This window comes from Gigantopelta aegis, chromosome 15, assembly GCF_016097555.1.
Source record: "Gigantopelta aegis isolate Gae_Host chromosome 15, Gae_host_genome, whole genome shotgun sequence".
In the NCBI taxonomy this organism is placed as follows: Eukaryota; Metazoa; Mollusca; class Gastropoda; order Neomphalida; family Peltospiridae; genus Gigantopelta; species Gigantopelta aegis.
In genome coordinates this window covers 23347888-23368332 of record NC_054713.1, presented here as the reverse complement: position 1 = coordinate 23368332, position 20445 = coordinate 23347888, and the positions used below count along the sequence as shown (strand labels likewise).

Below are 20445 nucleotides of genomic sequence, written 5' to 3'. Positions count from 1 at the left end.
ATGAGGATTGATTCATAGACTTGTCATCCAGGGACCAATTCATTCAAGTGAATAATCATATTAGGTGTACGAGATGGGGCCAAGAGTTTTGTTTTTCTTAAAAATGATACTGGATCAGAGTTTGAAGTACGGGTACATTTGATAGGGCAGTTAATACAGACAGTCCATTGGTGGCATGTGGGATATTGTGTGGGATTTTTTATGCATGTTTATCAACATCAAGAATGTATCATTAAAAAAGAAAAAGTCACACTTTAAAAATCAGTCTTGTTTTATTAGCATTTAATGTAGATTTTCTTGGTAAAATACAAATATCAATTGAGACAATAAAATTCTTACATACAATGACAAAGTTTAGTGACATAAAAGAAGGAAATATGCGAACTTGCTGTGGATGTCATGATATTGTGTAGTACAAAAAAAAAAAAAAAAAAAAAAAAAAAAAAACCCAACCCCCTACAAAAATACATAATGAGGATATTAAAAAAGGAGATTCTGTATGCTAGATTGGCTATCGCAGAGAACCAGCAATTCCATCACACTGAATATCGTTCTGTAGTGTAAATCAACACATTTTCCTCCAACATCAATTTAATTTTTTTCCCACCTTACAAACACTGCATGTATCATGTTTATATGTTGAACTTCATGATACTTTCATATCCCACCGTACCGTTTGTTGTTTTTCTATAATAACATTTCAAGCCTTGTAAAGTTTCTTTTGGACGTCGTTATACAGGGTTCTTACACTTGAAAAATAATAAAAGTCAAGGACTTTTATAGGACATAAAATGTTCAATCAATGAATGTTTTTATAACAAATTGTTGTCTGAATTTAGACGGGTTATGAGGACAACGAAAGTAAAGTTTCAAAAATTATAAACCAGCACAATTTTTGCCTAAATTTCCAAGAAACAATAAAAATTAATGCTTTTTCTAGGACATTCCGGGCCTGGATTTTAAAACCACAAAATTCTACGACATTCCAGGATGCGTATGAAGAACCCTGACATAGTTCCCATACAGTAGTTTGGTGTGGTATTAAAAATAGTTGCATGATGAAAACAAGACAAGAACTGGTTAGTTACATAAGGATATCAGCATTATCTTATTCAGGACAAATAATTTAACTCGGCAAGACCGAAAGGGTTTCCCTTTCTTACCATCACATCAAACTGCTATCTGTTCCAACGACCCAAAGGGTTGCCCTTTCTTACCATCACATCAAACTGCTATCTGTTCAACGACCCAAAGGGTTGCCCTTTCTTGCCATCACTTCATCAAACTGCTATCTGTTCAACGACCTGTGATTCTCTAATTATGTTGCCACCTTTTTATGCCTCTGAAATTCATAAGATTACCAGGGATCCAGCTGTAGAAATAACATGGTATAAATTTGCCAAAATGTTTTTAAGAATGTGTGCATTAGCCAAATCAACACATCATTTTAACTGTTTTACACATACTTCCCCCAACCCCAACCCCAGTGACTGTCGTTTGACGGGCGCGATTGCCCCTACACCCGTAAAACATGTGGCGCGAAAAACCGCTCCCCTTAACAAATTTGCCAGGTGAACATTTTATACTATTAACTAATAAGTTTTGAGAAATTGATCCCAAAAGTTTTCATTCAGAAAAAGAAAACAGCAGTGTCTTCCTTAATATAAAATGTATCAACTGTTTTCATTGGATGTATGTAAGGCAGAAGTCGTACTATCGGAATTTTCGACCATTTGGAACACTTCGGCCTATTTCTATTCATAATCAGCTGAGGTGCAACGAATTTGCAGAACGAGTGGGCAAGGTGTGTTGCTTTTGTAGCAATCTGGCAAATTCATTGTAACCAATGTCAAAATAAAACTAGATTGCCATGTTTATTTACTTGTTTACTTACTAGTAACTCCCTATTATATTTAATTATCGGTTTTACTTTCAAAATGTTCGCATGTTGTCAGGGGGGCGGATATTAGGGTTTGCCGAATTTGTCATGTACATTATTATCAGTTTGGTGACATTTACATTTTAACAATTAAGTTGTGCTAATTTCCAAAAACCCCAAAAACGTCAGGGGAGCTTTTTTCAGCTGAGGATTTTACAAACGGCAGTCACTGCAACTCCTATCCCAGATGATATGCACACCGACAGAAACAACTACATAAGACAATAATAAGATATATAGGCTGTTGGAGGCACACTGTTTTCAGATTCCAATCTGTTTAAGTTGGAACCGTGTGTCCAATAGTTCATTATATGGTGCCACATTAACAAAACCAGCTAATCAAATGGGTTGGTGAACTATTTATTAAGCTGGCTGTATCTGTGCATTTGCATAACGATGCTGTTTTTAACTTCTTCAGCCACTTTATTCTGGCCATAGAAGTCGACGAAGTCTCCCTTTGGATTCACCAAGTACTGGATAATGGAGTGGTCAACCTGAAATGAGTCACAACGTGCGAGTTGATAAACAATAATAACAATACTTGCTAACAGACACATAGACAGTACCCCCTCAATAAACTTAATAAACAATAATAACAATACTTACTAACAGACACATACACATGTAGAAAGTACCCCCTCAATAAACTAATTCATCTTCCGCAAAATGCATTTTTCATATTTTAAAAAACGTGCATCTGAGTAGTAACGGTTATGGATATATATATCCGTTTCAACTTCACAGACAGTTGTTTCAATCTGTTGTAACTTTGTCCAAATGTGTTACAGGTTTGTAGATTAACTAAACTTGGCATCCATTTTTAGGTGTTGGAACTAGGGTGTGCAAGTTTAAAGGAAGATACTTACAATATAGTCATTGTCTTCATCTTTTGGGCCAATGCTGTAGTAAACACGATACGACCGAGTCACATTGTCAATTTGTTCTTTGGTTCCAGTCAGCCCAAGTATCTTGGGAGAAAACTCTGTTGAAAAAACATTAAGGTCTAACATACAGCATACAGCTAAGGTATAACATACAGCATACATTCAGCATGCTTTTGAAGCAATCTTAGTAAGGTAGGTATTAGGGGTATCGCAGAGATAGTTAAAAAGTTAAAAGTTTGTTTTGTTTAATGACACCACTAGAGCACAATGTGACACTGATTTATTAATCATCGGCTATTGGATGTCAAACATTTTGTAATTTTGATATAGTCTTAGAGCGGAAACCCACTACATTTTTCCATTAGTAGCAAGGGATCTTTTATGTGCACCGTTCCACAGACACGATAGCACATAGCACAGCCTTTAATATACCAGGCGTGGTGCAATGGCTGGAACAAGAAATGGCCCAATGGGTCCACCGATGGGGATTGATCCTAAACCGACTGCGCAACAGGCGAGCGCTTTACCACTGGGCTACGTCCCACTCACTTGCAGTGATAACGTCCGATTGTTATACAATACTGTAGCGCTAAGATAGTTTTGAAAATATGGGGCCAGGTTTTAACTTTTCCTGTGTTTTGGCTCCAGACAATTTGTCCTGGGACACAGAGTTCCAGGGTTGTTAAAAAATTACGTAATACAAAATCTGGCATTTTTATATCCCTTTCCCCATTTAACATTTTGTAATGTCGATATAACTAATGCGGACCCATCTAAAAATAAATCATACTTGTTAACAACTTCCCACACACCCTTTTCCTAATCACTGTCACTTAAGTTTACCAACTGTTACTGGTTTTTTTGTTATTTGGTAACAAGGCATCGGAAATGCTACAAATCCCCTTGCGATTGAACCATCCTATTTCTATATTTCAACTTTCATAAAAGTCACAATGGGAAATGAAGTCACAATCTAGAACGGTGATGACATATTTCTATTTTTAGTAACAGAGACCTTAACCTTCAAACGAATCAAAGAAGAGAGGTGAAATGTAAACTTGGCCAAAATATCATTCATGATGCAATCACTATAGTTGAATTTTCATGAAAATCGGTTGAGAAATGAACTTACTAGAGCAGTCACGACGCATTTCTATTTTTAGTAATAGTGACGCAGAAAAACAAAATTCGAACTTGTTCACGGTATCATGATCCTATTCATATATGTAAGTTGCATGAAAATCAAGAGTACATAGATGTACATATGGGCACGATGTATCCCCTGGATGACTTGTCGATACAAATCATCTGATAAAAGCAAAATGGTCACAGTTGACTACATTTGACTTTGCGAATAAAATACATTGTTTTGAAAACCTGTAACTCTCGACAAACGCCCTCCCTCCCCATTAACGTTTTATCCCATAATACTATCCTCTTAACAAACACCTTCCCTCCCCATTAACGTTTTATCCCATGATACAATCCTCTTAACAAATACCTTCCCTCACCATTAATGTTTTATCCCATGATATTATCCTCTTAACAAATACCTTCCCTCACCATTAACATTTTATCCCATTATACCAACAAACACCCTCCCTCCCCATTAATGTTTTATCCCATTATACTAACAAACACCCTCCCTCCCCATTAATGTTTTATCCCATGATATTATCCTCTTAACAAATACCTTCCCTCCCCATTAACGTTTTATCCCATGATACTAACAAACACCCTCCCTCCCCATTAATGTTTTATCCCATGATACTAACAAACACCCTCCCTCCCCATTAATGTTTTATCCCATAGTATCCCATAATACTAACAAACACCCTCCATCCCCATTAATGTTTTATCCCTTGATACTAACAAACACCCTCCCTCCCCATTAATGTTTTATCCAGTGATACAAACAAACACCCTCCCTCCCCATTAATGTTTTATCTCTCAATACTAACAAACACCCTTCCTCCCCATTAATGTTTTATCCCATGATACAAACAAACACCCTCCCTCCCCATTAATGTTTTATACAAATATTATACGACCTACTAAATGCCATATTGGAACTAAAGACACTATGATGCAGCGTACCTAAACAGTATTCTTTGATGACTTTCGGCGTATCTCGGTCTGGGTCGACAGTTATAAACAAAGGCTTCAGGTTGGGAACACCTTCCAGGGCATCTACAACACAAATATTACATTATATCTATCATACAGATATGTGTCAAGTTATAAACAAAGGCTTCAGGTTGGGAACACCTTCCAGGGCATCTACAACACAAATATTACACTTTATCTATCATACAGCTATGTGTCAAGTTATAAACAAAGGCTTCAGGTTGGGAACACCTTCCAGGGCATCTACAACACAAATATTACATTATATCTATCATACAGATATGTGTCAAGTTATAAACAAAGGCTTCAGGTTGGGAACACCTTCCAGGGCATCTACAACACAAATATTACATTATATCTATCATACAGATATGTGTCAAGTTATAAACAAAGGCTTCAGGTTGGGAACACCTTCCAGGGCATCTACAACACAAATATTACATTATATCTATCATACAGATATGTGTCAAGTTATAAACAAAGGCTTCAGGTTGGGAACAACTTCCAGGGCATCTACAACACAAATATTACATTATATCTATCATACAGATATGTGTCAAGTTATAAACAAAGGCTTCAGGTTGGGAACACCTTCCAGGGCATCTACAACACAAATATTACATTATATCTATCATACAGATATGTGTCAAGTTATAAACCAAGGCTTCAGGTTGGGAACACCTTCCAGGGCATCTACAACACAAATATTACATTATATCTATCATACAGATATGTGTCAAGTTATAAACAAAGACTTCAGGTTGGGAACACCTTCCAGGGCATCTACAACACAAATATTACATTATATCTATCATACAGATATGTGTCAAGTTATAAACAAAGGCTTCAGGTTGGGAACACCTTCCAGGGCATCTACAACACAAATATTACACTTTATCTATCATACAGATATGTGTCAAGTTATAAACAAAGGCTTCAGGTTGGGAACACCTTCCAGGGCATCTACAACACAAATATTACACTTTATCTATCATACAGATATGTGTCAAGTTATAAACAAAGGCTTCAGGTTGGGAACACCTTCCAGGGCATCTACAACACAAATATTACATTATATCTATCATACAGATATGTGTCAAGTTATAAACAAAGGCTTCAGGTTGGGAACACCTTCCAGGGCATCTACAACACAAATATTACATTTTACCTATCATACAGATCTGTGTCAAGTTATAAACAAAGGCTTCAGGTTGGGAACACCTTCCAGGGCGACCGGCCTCGGTGGTGTCGATGTTAGGCCATCGGTCAACAGGCTGGTAGGTACTGGGTTCAGATCCCAGTCGAGGCATGGGATTTTTAATCCAAATACCGACTCCAAACCCTGAGTGAGTGCTCCGCAAGGCTCAATGGGTAGGTGTAAACCACTTGCACCGACCAGTGATCCATAACTGATTCAACAAAGGCCATGGTTTGTGCTATCCTGCCTGTGGGAAGCGCAAATAAAAGATCCCTTGCTATTAATCGGAAAGAGTAGCCCATGAAGTGGCGACAGCGGGTTTCCTCTCAAAATCTATGTGGTCTTTAACCATATGTCTGACACCATATAACCCGTAAATAAAATGTGTTGAGTGCGTCATTAAATAAAACATTTCTTTCTTTCCTTTCAGGGCATCTACAACACAAATATTACATTTTATCTATCATACAGATATGTGTCAAGTTATAAACAAAGGCTTCAGGTTGGGAACACCTTCCAGGGCATCTACAACACAAATATTACACTTTATCTATCATACAGATATGTGTCAAGTTATAAACAAAGGCTTCAGGTTGGGAACACCTTCCAGGGCATCTACAACACAAATATTACATTATATCTATCATACAGATATGTGTCAAGTTATAAACAAAGGCTTCAGGTTGGGAACACCTTCCAGGGCATCTACAACACAAATATTACATTATATCTATCATACAGATATGTGTCAAGTTATAAACAAAGGCTTCAGGTTGGGAACACCTTCCAGGGCATCTACAACACAAATATTACATTATATCTATCATACAGATATGTGTCAAGTTATAAACAAAGGCTTCAGGTTGGGAACACCTTCAAGGGCATCTACAACACAAATATTACATTTTATTACCCATATGGGCTCAAATATATAGGGTAATATTTTTTCGATCTCTGCACAGTGTGCAGATTGCTTCTACAGTCACTGATTGGCTGGCTTACAAATCACAATGTTTGGTTGGTTGCTTGCCATGGCCAGAACTTCACTTTCATTCATATAATGTTTCCATTCATGAGTCAGATTACACATACCTTATACAATCTACACAAATTTACAAAAACAAATGGACTCATTTGATATATTTTCATAAGCAGCAGCTTTAGTAATATATAAAAATAATTATTTTCAAATGCAAATACAGTTGTATTATTTTGTACTGTAAACATTTGGCTATAAAAAGAACGCCGTCATGCTATGACGTCACTTACATTACGTCATGTAATGCGCGTAAGATTATATGACGTAATGGCTGATGGCTTTGTTGTAGACTGCAGAGGAATTCTTACATTAAAAATCAGTTAAAATTGACAATGGGTAATAAAGAGAATAACCAACTCGCTACGAGGAGTTACGAATTATCTGTCCCTCATGAATGAATGTTGTAAACCCTCACCAAAGGCTCGGGTTTACAACATTCATTCACTCGGGACAGATAATTCATAATTCCTCGTAGCTCGTTAGTTATTCTTTAAATATCTATCATACAGATATTATTATTATTCATTATCTGCCAAAAGTGTTCAACTACATGGAAGAATCTGCACCTATGAATTCAAACTTTGTCCACTACTTTTATCATGTTCAGAACAACTCACCCACTTCATCCACTACTTCTATCATGTTCAAAAAACTCACCCACTCCATTCACTACTTCTATCATGTTCAAAAAACTCACCCACTCCATTCACTACTTCTATCATGTTCAGAACAACTCACCCACTCTGATCACTACTTCTATCATGTTCAGAAAAACTCACCCACTCCGATCACTACTTCTATCATGTTCAGAAAAACTCACCCACTCCATCCACTACTTCTATCATGTTCAGAACTCACCCACTCCATCCACTACTTCTATCATGTTCAGAACAACTCACCCACTCCATTCACTACTTCTATCATGTTCAGAACTCACCCACTCCATCCACTACTTCTATCATGTTCAGAACAACTCACCCACTCCATTCACTACTTCTATCATGTTCAGAACTCACCCACTCCATCCACTACTTCTATCATGTTCAGAACAACTCACCCACTCCGATCACTACTTCTATCATGTTCAGAAAAACTCACCCACTCCATCCACTACTTCTATCATGTTCAGAACAACTCACCCACTCCTTCTATCATGTTCAGAACAACTCACCCACTCCATCCACTACTTCTATCATGTTCAGAACTCACCCACTCCGATCACTACTTCTATCATGTTCAGAAAAACTCACCCACTCCGATCACTACTTCTATCATGTTCAGAAAAACTCACCCACTCCATCCACTACTTCTATCATGTTCAGAACAACTCACCCACTCCATCCACTACTTCTATCAGGTTCAGAACAACTCGCCCACTCCATCCACTACTTCTATCACGTTCAGAACAACTCGCCCACTCCATCCACTACTTCTATCACGTTCAGAACAACTCGCCCACTCCATCCACTACTTCTATCATGTTCAGAACAACTCACCCACTCCATCCACTACTTCTATCACGTTCAGAACAACTCACCCACTCCGATCACTACTTCTATCATGTTCAGAAAAACTCACCCACTCCGATCACTACTTCTATCATGTTCAGAAAAACTCACCCACTCCATCCACTACTTCTATCATGTTCAGAACAACTCACCCACTCCATCCACTACTTCTATCATGTTCAGAACTCACCCACTCCATCCACTACTTCTATCATGTTCAGAACAACTCACCCACTCCATTCACTACTTCTATCATGTTCAGAACTCACCCACTCCATCCACTACTTCTATCATGTTCAGAACAACTCACCCACTCCATTCACTACTTCTATCATGTTCAGAACTCACCCACTACTTCTATCATGTTCAGAACAACTCACCCACTCCGATCACTACTTCTATCATGTTCAGAAAAACTCACCCACTCCATCCACTACTTCTATCATGTTCAGAACAACTCACCCACTCCTTCTATCATGTTCAGAACAACTCACCCGCTCCATCCACTACTTCTATCATGTTCAGAACTCACCCACTCCGATCACTACTTCTATCATGTTCAGAAAAAATCACCCACTCCATCCACTACTTCTATCATGTTCAGAACAACTCACCCACTCCATCCACTACTTCTATCATGTTCAGAACAACTCACCCACTCCATCCACTACTTCTATCATGTTCAGAACTCACCCACTCCATCCACTACTTCTATCATGTTCAGAACAACTCACCCACTCCATTCACTACTTCTATCATGTTCAGAACTCACCCACTCCATCCACTACTTCTATCATGTTCAGAACAACTCACCCACTCCATCCACTACTTCTATCATGTTCAGAACAACTCACCCACTCCATCCACTACTTCTATCACGTTCAGAAAAACTCACCCACTCCATCCACTACTTCTACAGTCTTTTCCAGTTCTTCAGGGCAGATGTCGGGGCAGTGTGTGAATCCAAAGTAGAGCAGCACCCACTGCCCGAGGAACTCCTCACTGGATCTCTCCTTCCCGTCGTGATCCATCAGCTTCCATGGACCACCAATGGCGGCCTTACCTAGCGACTTACTCCGCTCCTGCGCAATTTCTACACGAAAAGAAACAAGTTTTAATTTTTTATACAATTACGGGTATATGTTAGATGATTACTTCATAGAAAATATTTTCACAAGCAATATGCTATTGACCAAACTGACCAATTGAAATACATTTAAGTCTGGTTAGCTTCGTTTTGTAATACAAGAATTGTAGAATTACTCATTTTCACAAAATAGATTGAATTTCAAGTCAACGTTTATTTGAGTATGGTAAAATTCTGCTTTTATCTTTCAATAAATATTACAACCCTCTGAAAATTACATCCATCTTTTTGGCCAAATCTTACCAGTGTTTTTGTTTTTTTAACAACACCACTAGAGGACATTGATTTATTAATCATTGGCTAATGGATGTTAAAATTTGGCAAGATAGCACATACTATGGTCTTTGATATACCAGTCTTGGAGCACTGGATAGAACAAGAAATAGCCCAATGGGCCCACTGACTGGAATCGAACCTAGACTGACTGCGCATTAGGTGAGCGCTTTACCAATGGGCTAAGTCCAGCTGTTAAATCTCAACAAGTCAGTCAGTTGACTAAATGACATCAACTGTACTGGCTAAATACCACAAGCTTTAATATATACTAGTGCACTAGCTGGAATGAGAAATAGCCCAATGGGCCCACTGACTGGGATAGACCGCGTATCAGACGAGTGCTTTATCAGTGGGCTACACCCCCCACCCCCTCCCATGAACATATGCTACAAACTAGTGTTCAGTGCAAACAGTTTTGTATGATCCATTTTAATTGGCAACCTAATTTTGCCTTCTAGTTGAAATTTTAAAACTGAAGTCATAACTGAATTGGTTATATACAATCGGTTATGACTGAGAAATACCACGTAACCTATTAATCGGTTATGACTGAGAAATACCACGTAACCTATTAATCGGTTATGACTGAGAAATACCACGTAACCTATTAATCGGTTATGACTGAGAAATACCACGTAACCTATTAATCGGTTATGACTGAGAAATACCACGTAACCTATTAATTGGTTACATTGACTACAGCTTATTTCGAGGGTTGAACTTACTAAGTTCTTTCTCTTTCTTCACATACTGAAATCCAAGAAAAAACACCCCTCCGACACCAGCAAAGAATAACACACTTTTCCACGTGACAGGCTAAAACAAAACAACAACACAAAAATTATTTTTAAAAATTAAAATACTGATTATCATATACATTGCATATATTTTCTAAAATGTTAAAAATAACTGTAATGGCAAAAGAGAAGAAACCCTTTGCTATGAAATAGGCCAGTGCCAACTGGCAGTAAGAGATAGTCTATACAAACTTTTCTTACCAGGCTTTCTGCCAGAGGGTAAAACGGGTATGGAGCCATACCCTAATTTTTTGGCAGATTTGGTTTTTTAAGTTAACCTTTTGAAAACATTAATTACTCTTATCATTATTGTATGCTTTTCTTAACCCTAACCCTAAATTTAACCCATTTTCTTTCTGGGGGAGGCCCCCCACACCCCCTGTTGACTGTGGTTGCATTAATTTCCATAGCACCATACGCACAAAAAATTCTGGCAGAAACACTGCTTACAGACAGACAGCACACAGAATGTCCTTTGTACAGTCTGGTAACAAGAGTTAAAAAACAGGTGAAAATTACATCCCTGCATGTTTGTGTATATATTTTCCCAGTGACAGAGTGCTCAGTATAAAGCACAACTTTTGATGCACCAACCATGAAGCACTGATTAACAACTGTTATCAGAGAACTGCTAAAGCAATGCATATCCCCTACTGGGCACAACATATTTCTGATCTCCTAAATTCAAGGGCCATAACTCTGTGAAAAATGGGTAAATCGACATCAAAGTTAAACTTAATAGGCCAAATTTATGAAGCCTGTTTTCTTTTAAATGCTGGTTTTGAAGCATTAAAAATACATGTAGGTACACACGTGTAAGACATAAACAGGTGTTGAAGCATTATAAATACATGTAGGTACACACGTGTAAGACATAAACAGGTGTTGAAGCATTAGAAATACATGTAGGTACACACGTGTAAGACATAAACAGGTGTTGAAGCATTATAAATACATGTAGGTACACACGTGTAAGACATAAACAGGTTTTGTACATGTACATGATAAAGATATGTACAAAACTAGGGTCTCCATGAGTACTCAAGTACTCGGACACGGGCCGAGTCTAGCAAGACTCGAGTCTGCTCACAGGACTCTAGTACCCATGCAATGAAGAGCACTCTCACTTAATATTTTTTACGTCAATTTGCCATATTATGCTTCCCGCCAGTTACATTATTGGTCTATGAGACATAGAGAGGAAAAACGTTGAATGTGTTGAATGCAATACATACAAAGGCATGATTGGGCATCCATTTTCAGCACTGGAATTAAGATGCATAATGGTATTTTACTTTATTCCTTAGTCTCATTATCATCTTGTGTAAGTGGCGGGTACTCAGGTTCGGGTCGAGTTTGACCACTGAGTACTCAGTCCAATATGCTGGACTCTTGGAGGCCCTATACAAAACTTCACCTAAGTATCTTGATGCACTGCAAAAAAAGGTTTAGGAAACACATTTTGTATCTCCTAAGTTCAAGGTCCATACCTCTATCAAAAATGGATAAATGGCCATGAAAGCATCCATAAAACTGAATGTGGGATGGTCGAATGGACAGACAGGACTGAAAAGAAACCCATAGTCTCCTCCGGTTGGATTGGTAGGGGACTAATAAGGGAAACTAGCACTCTGAGAGTACTGCCAAGGCAATACATGACCCATATCTGACACAACTGAATAAATTTAATTTTGACAGTTATGGCCCTTGAATAAATTCTCATGAAGTTGCCATAACTGCCATAAAAATAGGAAAATCCCCCAATGAAAGTCAAACTTGATTTGTAACTTTACATGATAAAGCTATACACAAAAGTTCAGCTCAACGGCTTGAGGCATTGAAAAAAAATCATTATATGTGGGACATATGACGGACAGATGGACACAGACGAAACCTATAGTTTCCTCCTGCTCCACTAGTAGTGGTACACTGCACACCAAACCTTCTAGGGAACAATTCAAGTCTCAGAATATGAATAATTTATTTTAGAGCCAATTTTCTGATTTTTTTGAAAAGTATTATAAAATGGCTAGTTTAAACAAAATATCATTTAGAGCTGAGAGGTATACTATATATACAGTTAGGTATCATGTCAATATCAATTTACTGTATGGAACAAATTTCAAAATACCGAAATTTTGGTATTGAAAAATGTTTCCCACCATTTAATAAAGCACTAACAATATATCTGACGAATGCCAAATTGGTTGGGTATAAATCAGACAAGTGCCTTGTGTATGGAATTTAATTTTATTTAGATGAAATTAATGGGTCAACCTTAACTCAGGCATACATTTAAAGGTAGTACTAAACCAAATAACTTCCGGCTGGGTCAAAGTTCGAGGTGCACCCAACTTTTGATAGAGAAGTGAACACCACAAGTCCTGTGATTGGTTATAAATGTGAGTGTGTTGGTTGTAAAAAATAACAGTTTCATCTGGGTAAAAAAAATATGCAATTTTATTTCATCTAGTACCAATGTGTCAAGTAGCCTTGTGCTTGAAACATGTATGGGGCACTTGTAAAAAAAAAGTACTCGAATTTTGTGCGGAACTAGGGTAGTCATAAATGCTAACTGTTATCTCAGAAACGAGCAGCTTGACCTCCAATTTTTTCTGATTCACTTTAAGTGTGAGGACTGGTAGTATTTATATCGATTGATACGTTGCAGGTAGGAGTTTTAGCCACATATGTTACTATTGTTGTCTATGGGATTTGTTTTGTAGTATACACCCTATAGCACATATTCAGTGCATAATAAAAAATATGATTTTGTCATTTTATTAAATTAAACTATACTGGTTGATTAATTAGCCATCACTCGACCATGCAAGTTCACAATGACCTTGACTGTGACAATAATCTCTGTACATGGCTCTGAATGGAGTTTGGATCAAAGTCAGCACTGAAGAAAAGTTGGTTTTGGCCTATAATTCATACTGTAAAGATTTCAATAATTTCTTTTTACATGGTATTTGACTTGCCATATACAACTGCTCTTAAATATGGTATTATATATAGGCAACCTGAGCTAAGATTTTAATAGCAATTTATTTTTATGTTAAAAATAGCATGTGCCAATAGTGGGTTAATGTCTTTAGTTTCACTGTTAATTTTTCATGTATGAAATTCTAAAAACTCAAATTTGTAAAGAACTTGATTTTTATTGTCATTTTGACAGATTTATAGGGTGCTAAGTTATATTTTAGACAAATTTGTAGTTTTATGCAAAATTTAAAGTAAATTTGAAGAAAAACTTTACCAAAAACATAATTAAATTTGTTGTCACTATTGTGCCTTCTGTTCGTATTTATACATAACAATAAGGTTGTTAAACATATAGTTAGATCTCCAGATCATTTTTTCTTTCTTAATAATCACTTAGTTAGCTCTCATGAAGAGCATTTTGAGTTTATGCTAGATTCAGAACCAATTTTTTCAGATTTGATTATCTGCCTTGGATTAAGTTGATAATTTATTTTATTGTTAAAGCTGTATTACCTAATGTTACTAGCTAAATAAAATTGCTGGATTACAGATTGTAGGAATACATCCAATATACATATTATATTCATCCGGATTAGAGAAAAATGCAAGAAAATAGATGTTCGGGTAATTTTGTCATTTAAAAATAGCTTTTTTCAGTAATTAATCAAAAATAAGTGTGTGAAAGCTGCATGATAATTCCACATATGACAACTATTAAAACCTCCAACTACAGTAGGCTATAAATAAAATATAGTCAGGAATATTGGTGGCTGCCAATGGTTTTGATGGTTCATTATGAAAATCAGCATGGCCGATGGATTTGAAATTCCCACACCTGGTAACTTGAAGACACTCACACCCAGCATACAGGATTTCCTCCCGACACTAATGTTCAGGACATTAAATCATTACTTCATACAGGTACAGTCATGTTTTTGTTTCCTTCCTCAGACAGTGTATTTTTTTAATACTGATATTTCTTTGATGTGCCTGTTAAGGTCTTCATAATCTATGGGTCAATCAAGTGCATGTGTTTTAATGGAATTCTTTAAAGGGGTAGAGGTACTCTGACTATCTTTGTTGTCTCTACATATATACCTGAGTACACACACACAACTGAAAGTAAATATCTTCAGGAGTTTTATTTTAAAACATTTTGTTGTTTAATATGACATATTGCATTTGTACAAAACTACATGCAATATATATGCTTTTTGAGGTGTACATTATATTAGGTTGCACTGTAGAAACAACAGTTTCAGTGAGGTTGTCAGTTTATGTCAGAATACACCAGATCCTGGTTGTCATAAAGACACATAGCTGGACACTTTTTGAAAAATGTATGTTATCAGTATAGGTAGTACTAAACCAAATAACTTCCGGCTGGGTCAAAGTTTGAGGTGTACCGAACTTTTGATAGAGAAGTGAACACCACAAGTCCTGTGATTGGTTATAAATGTGAGTGTGTTGGTTGTAAAAAATAATAGTTTCATCTGGGTAAAAAAATATGCAATTTTATTTCATCTAGTACCAATGTGTCAAGTAGCCTTGCGCTTGAAACATGTATGGGGTACCTTTAAAAAAAAAAGTACTAGAATTTTGTGCGGAACTAGGGTAGTCATAGACGCTACCCGTTATGTCAGAAACGAGCAGCTTGACCCACAATTTTTTCTGATTCACTTTAAGTGTGAGGGGTGGTAGTATTTATATCCGTGGTGTTTATGTCGATTGATACGCTGCAGGTAGGAGTTTTAGCCACATATGTTACTATTGTCGTCTATGGGATTTGATTTGGTAGTATACACCCTAAAGTCAAGTATATCTAAAATACTGATCAATATCGATATCATTATTGTGTCAATACCGAATACCGTACCAATGTAAATCACCCCCAAAATACTGATACCGAATCTCAAATTTTAATACTGCCCAGCTCTAATATCATTAGCCAAATTATGTTAAATGTTAAAATTTGCTTTATTTTTTATTTTATTTCATTTTTCATAATTTTAGACAAAATGTTTACGTTCAACATATACCAGTGATTTATCTACAATTTTCCACAAGGGTCCCATGGCTGATGGGATTTTTAAAATTAGCGTGATTTTAGTCATAATTGGGAATTTGTTTGGGTCACTGAATTTATGCATAGATCTGTAATATTATTTAAAGTATATAAAGGTAGTGGAGGTTGATTTAATTCTTTGTTCCCCACTGGCCATTGGGCTCAAACAATGTATTTATTTGGTGGATACGTTGATGGCAACTAGCATTGTTTATGCTTTGAAAATTTCAATTTCTCGGGATAGAGAAAAAACTTGAACAAATTATAGGTATACAATGTAGTGTGCAAAGGCCTGCCACAACAGCAAGACTAGTGTCGATTACATCACATTTTATAAGATCATGTTGCGTTATCACAGCTACTTCCAATTGTGGTTTTCGGGATTCTGAGACTTTGTTAAATTAATTTATCAGAATAGACATAATTAACAAAATATTTATTCACCAAATTGGGAATATATAGCCAAGAAATTGGGAATTTTGAATGACATTTGATTTTTGGACGGGCCGATGTTCAGTATAAATCCCTGGATAAATCCCTGTACACATAACATACCCCAAAAGTTTCCTTCTTCCCCATTTTGGGGGGAACACTCTCGGACGCAAGTCTTCGTATCGACTGGCCATATCCCCCATTTTGAAAACACCGCCCAACAATCTGGGGTCTTCGGTACTCAAACTGAAAAGAAATAGGAAGAAAGATGCAATTAGAAAAGAAAAATCTCATGACATTTATAAAGCATTAAATGAATCATAGCCTGAACAATACACATGTATTAACCATGGGAACTATTTTTAGTAATTCTGTACAGGACCAAACCTCAACGTGAACAAAATTGAGTAATTAACTGCTCCTTAACTTAAATTACGGGGAATGCTGCTAATTATGATAATACCATATTGATACCATATCCTTCCATTCACTCCTTCCAGGTTCAGCTATATATATATATAGAGGTTATTACCAGAGTGTTTTTCGGTATTGTCAATATCATATATTAGGAATAAAAATTGTATTATGCGAGCCTCTGGCGAGCATAATACATTATTTTTATTCCTAATATATGATATTGATGATACCAAAATACACGAGGGTAATAATCTCTTTATCATATAAGCTCAAGCTTAATACAACGTGTTTTTGTAAACTGTACACGCAACTTTAATTCCAGACCGCCATTACTAGATATTCAAATGACATAAGAATATGTGACACGGTGTATTTTTGAATGGAAATGACGTCAAACTTGAATGACGTCATTTTGGATGGCCTTACATCAAAATAAAGTTATGCCTAACGTTTTTTGTTTTCTGAACGCTGGACAGCTTTCAGTGTCAAATTGCCATTGAAATGTTTTTATTTGATAACTATGAATGCATACGTCAGTCATGGAGTGTCACCCAAGTACGTTTGCTTAAATGTCAATAAACCTAGTGCCGAGACCTCGACTAATTTACATATAATTTGCAAAGTTATCAAATTTTTAAAGTATGTGATCTGAAAAATATCACATACTTTGATTGCACTGAAAATGCAAGATATTATATGATAAATATATATATCCCTCAGTTCATACATATAGCGATATTTTTAGGAAAAACTTATTTTTTCTTAATCATAATGTCAAACACTTATTATTTGTTTTGTTTAACGACACCACTAAAGCACATTGATTTATTAATCATCGGATATTGGATGTCAAACATATGGTAATTTTGACACAGTTATAGAGAGGAAACCCGCTACATTTTTCAATTAGTAGCAAGGGATCTCTTAAATGCACCATCCAACAGACAGGGTAACACATACCATAACCAACTTATTATTTTGAAATGCTGACTTACATTTTATTATCTGAAGCTCTCGACTTATAAGGTGAAGCTCTTGACTTAGTATTTCATGTTCTTAGATTATTATGCTGGGAAAGAGTTCGACCCGTACCCCTCTATATCAAAGGCTCTAAAGACTAACCCTAACCCTATACCTAAAACTACCCGAACCATTGAAAGAGGGGTACGGGTTGAACTCATGCCTTATGCTGAGCTCTTGTCTTACTATTTCGAGCTCACCACTTATTACCTCGATCCCTCAACATTATGTTTTGGTCTCAACTTATTATGTTGAGCTCTCGACTTCTATTTCAAACTCTTGACTTATTATCTCAAGGTCTGCAGTGCTCTCCATTTATTATAAACTTACTATGTTGACCTCTCAGTAGATTATCTACAATAAGTAGAGAGCTTGGGATATATAATTTGTGGATATTGTATGTTTTTAACTTCAAAGAGGATAGAACATTTCACACTGATTTGTTTGCATTTGTGAAAAACATACTTCCTTAGAACGGTCTATTTTCATATGTCAACAAATGCTAGATGGCACTTCCAAATGTTTATTCCAAAAATAGCCCATACATCAGAGACTGAGCTCGCGTAACTACGAATTGGACTATACATTTATTTATTTATTTATTTCTGTTGACAGTGGTGGATCCAGAAAATCCATTTCGAGTAAACTGAAGCCATACATGAACATTTTCTTTCTTATGTTTTATACTTGAATAGTTTATGTATTCATTTTAAAGACATTTTATATATCATATACTTATGTTCCTATGGGGCAGGCATCGATTCTATGGTGATGTATGCAATTTTGCCACCGTGGATGAAAGCATGAATATATAACAGAAGAACACTACGATCATATTATAAAAACAAAACAAAAAACCACGAATTGACATTGGCTTTCACATGCAACATTTGACTAAATAATATTTGGTCACCACTAATCTATTATACGACACATCCATGACATTACTATACCTACTGATATTATTTTATTCAAGTAAGTTAAATAATAACGCAATTTTTTTTCTGTACACTGGCTCCCCAAAAGTGTTACTGTAATAGTAATGTAAGTGTAATGCAAAACGGCAGCCAGTCTTAATGTGAGTAGCAGACGTTTCGTCCCCGAACCAGTTTGCCACAAATCAGTTTGACCCCCATATGCATATATGATGCAATAGTGCATATGTGGCAATGTACCTACATAAAAATGACATTGGTCCCAAGTTTGTTTGTCGCTTTATTGCTAATCTGTAGGTGGGAGTGTTAAACTGTAATGGAATATTTGCTAATAAAATGGGGTTTTTTGTGTGTGTGTGTAGGTGTGTATGGGGTGTGTGTGTCTTTTTATGAGGAAGTTCCAATTCACATATAAATAATGATATACTCATTTGTATTGTCATTTTGCAAATATATATCAAACATGACATTTTTCGCACTGTTTAAAATTACTTTTATGAAAATTACGTTTTCACGCGCTTTAATTTGTTTTGAAAAGGGCGTTCGTGCACATATATAAAAATGAAAATATCAGACAAATATTTAGGTTGGTCACCCTATATACATACATACATACATACATACATATATTTAGCCTATAGGTCGCCAAATTTAGGGGGGTGCACCTATGCCCCCCCCCCCCCCTTAGATCTGCCACTGGTTGAGCAATCACCTATTTCCCTCGTATCCAATGGTACAGTTTATGATGCGGCAGTCATATAAATAACCTCACTTGATAAAGTTTGAATTTTTTGTTTGAATTTTTATGCTAAGTAGGGCCTAAGTAGCCTAATGTTTATAAAACTTATTAAAAGATGAAATGTGTTTGATATTTTAATTACTATTTTTATAGACGAATTGTCACCTGGACATAGGAGTCAATGCAACACTATCTGATCTACTGTTAGTGTTAGACCAGTAGAACTGATTTCAATCAGACTGTCAAATTAGTCTTCCCAAACTTCATTGTGATTACCTTGCTATGCAGTTGTCTTGTCCACATAGACCAAGTCATGTGTGAGTTCAATCTCGAGTTGCATATTAATGGACGCAGTGTGTACATCTTCCCAAAACAAGCACGGCATAATGTCTGTCTCGCCACAATATCCATGGTGCTTCAATAGATTAAAAAGTTAAAATGTCATCATCCAAAACAGTTTACACTGATAAAACGTGATTCAATAAGAAACAAGAATGACCTCCCTTACTAATTAGAGTGATTTCCCTTAAAACCAATTCACTGAGTCGTGCCACGTTTGTTTACAATTTACACCAGATAGAAGCGGTTATTTTAATGGTATTTGACAACAGTTCTTTCAAATTGTGGCTAGATAAATGTGACATAGTTGTTATTGTTTATAAATAATTGGTCTGTTTGAAGCTGATATGTTTTAACAACCAAAAACTTTACATACCGTCAGTGTCGGACGTTTTCGAACATCATCCGTATAGCCTACATGTATTCGAAACCTGGAGACGCATTGAACGTGTTTCTGAATGTTTTTGCAGAGGTGAAAACGTGTACGCGAACGTGTTCACTTTCTCAAACTCCACACTGCCTCACATAGTGGTGTGACGAGAACGGGTTGTTAGCCATTTACGAACAGTTCCAAATGCATGCCATTTTTCGTAGG

At 36.4% G+C, this 20445-nt stretch overlaps 2 protein-coding genes across 3 annotated transcripts in view; one reads left to right on the top strand and one right to left on the bottom strand.

Annotated features, from left to right (window-relative positions):
* Positions 1-253: 253 nt before the first annotated feature.
* On the bottom strand, positions 254-20419 carry LOC121390727 (protein SCO1 homolog, mitochondrial-like). 2 transcript variants are annotated; one of them, XM_041522630.1, is made up of 8 exons: positions 20227-20419; positions 19788-19926; positions 16524-16646; positions 10844-10934; positions 9591-9788; positions 4921-5013; positions 2806-2921; positions 254-2433 (listed from the first exon to the last, which is right to left on the bottom strand). In XM_041522630.1, the coding sequence occupies exons 2-8, from the start codon at positions 19920-19922 to the stop codon at positions 2296-2298; spliced, it is 894 nt and encodes a 297-aa protein (XP_041378564.1). In that variant the 5' UTR covers positions 19923-19926; positions 20227-20419; the 3' UTR covers positions 254-2295. The 2 variants fall into 2 exon arrangements, with proteins under 2 accessions (XP_041378564.1, XP_041378563.1); XM_041522629.1 differs by lacking the exon at positions 20227-20419 and having other exon boundaries at positions 19788-19998.
* LOC121390724 (acetyl-coenzyme A transporter 1-like) overlaps positions 20038-20445 on the top strand; it is a 28873-nt gene continuing 28465 nt past the window's right edge. The window contains exon 1 of the mRNA XM_041522627.1: positions 20038-20108. The gene's annotated coding sequence lies outside the window, so the exon portion shown is untranslated. The remainder of the gene's footprint in view (positions 20109-20445) is intronic.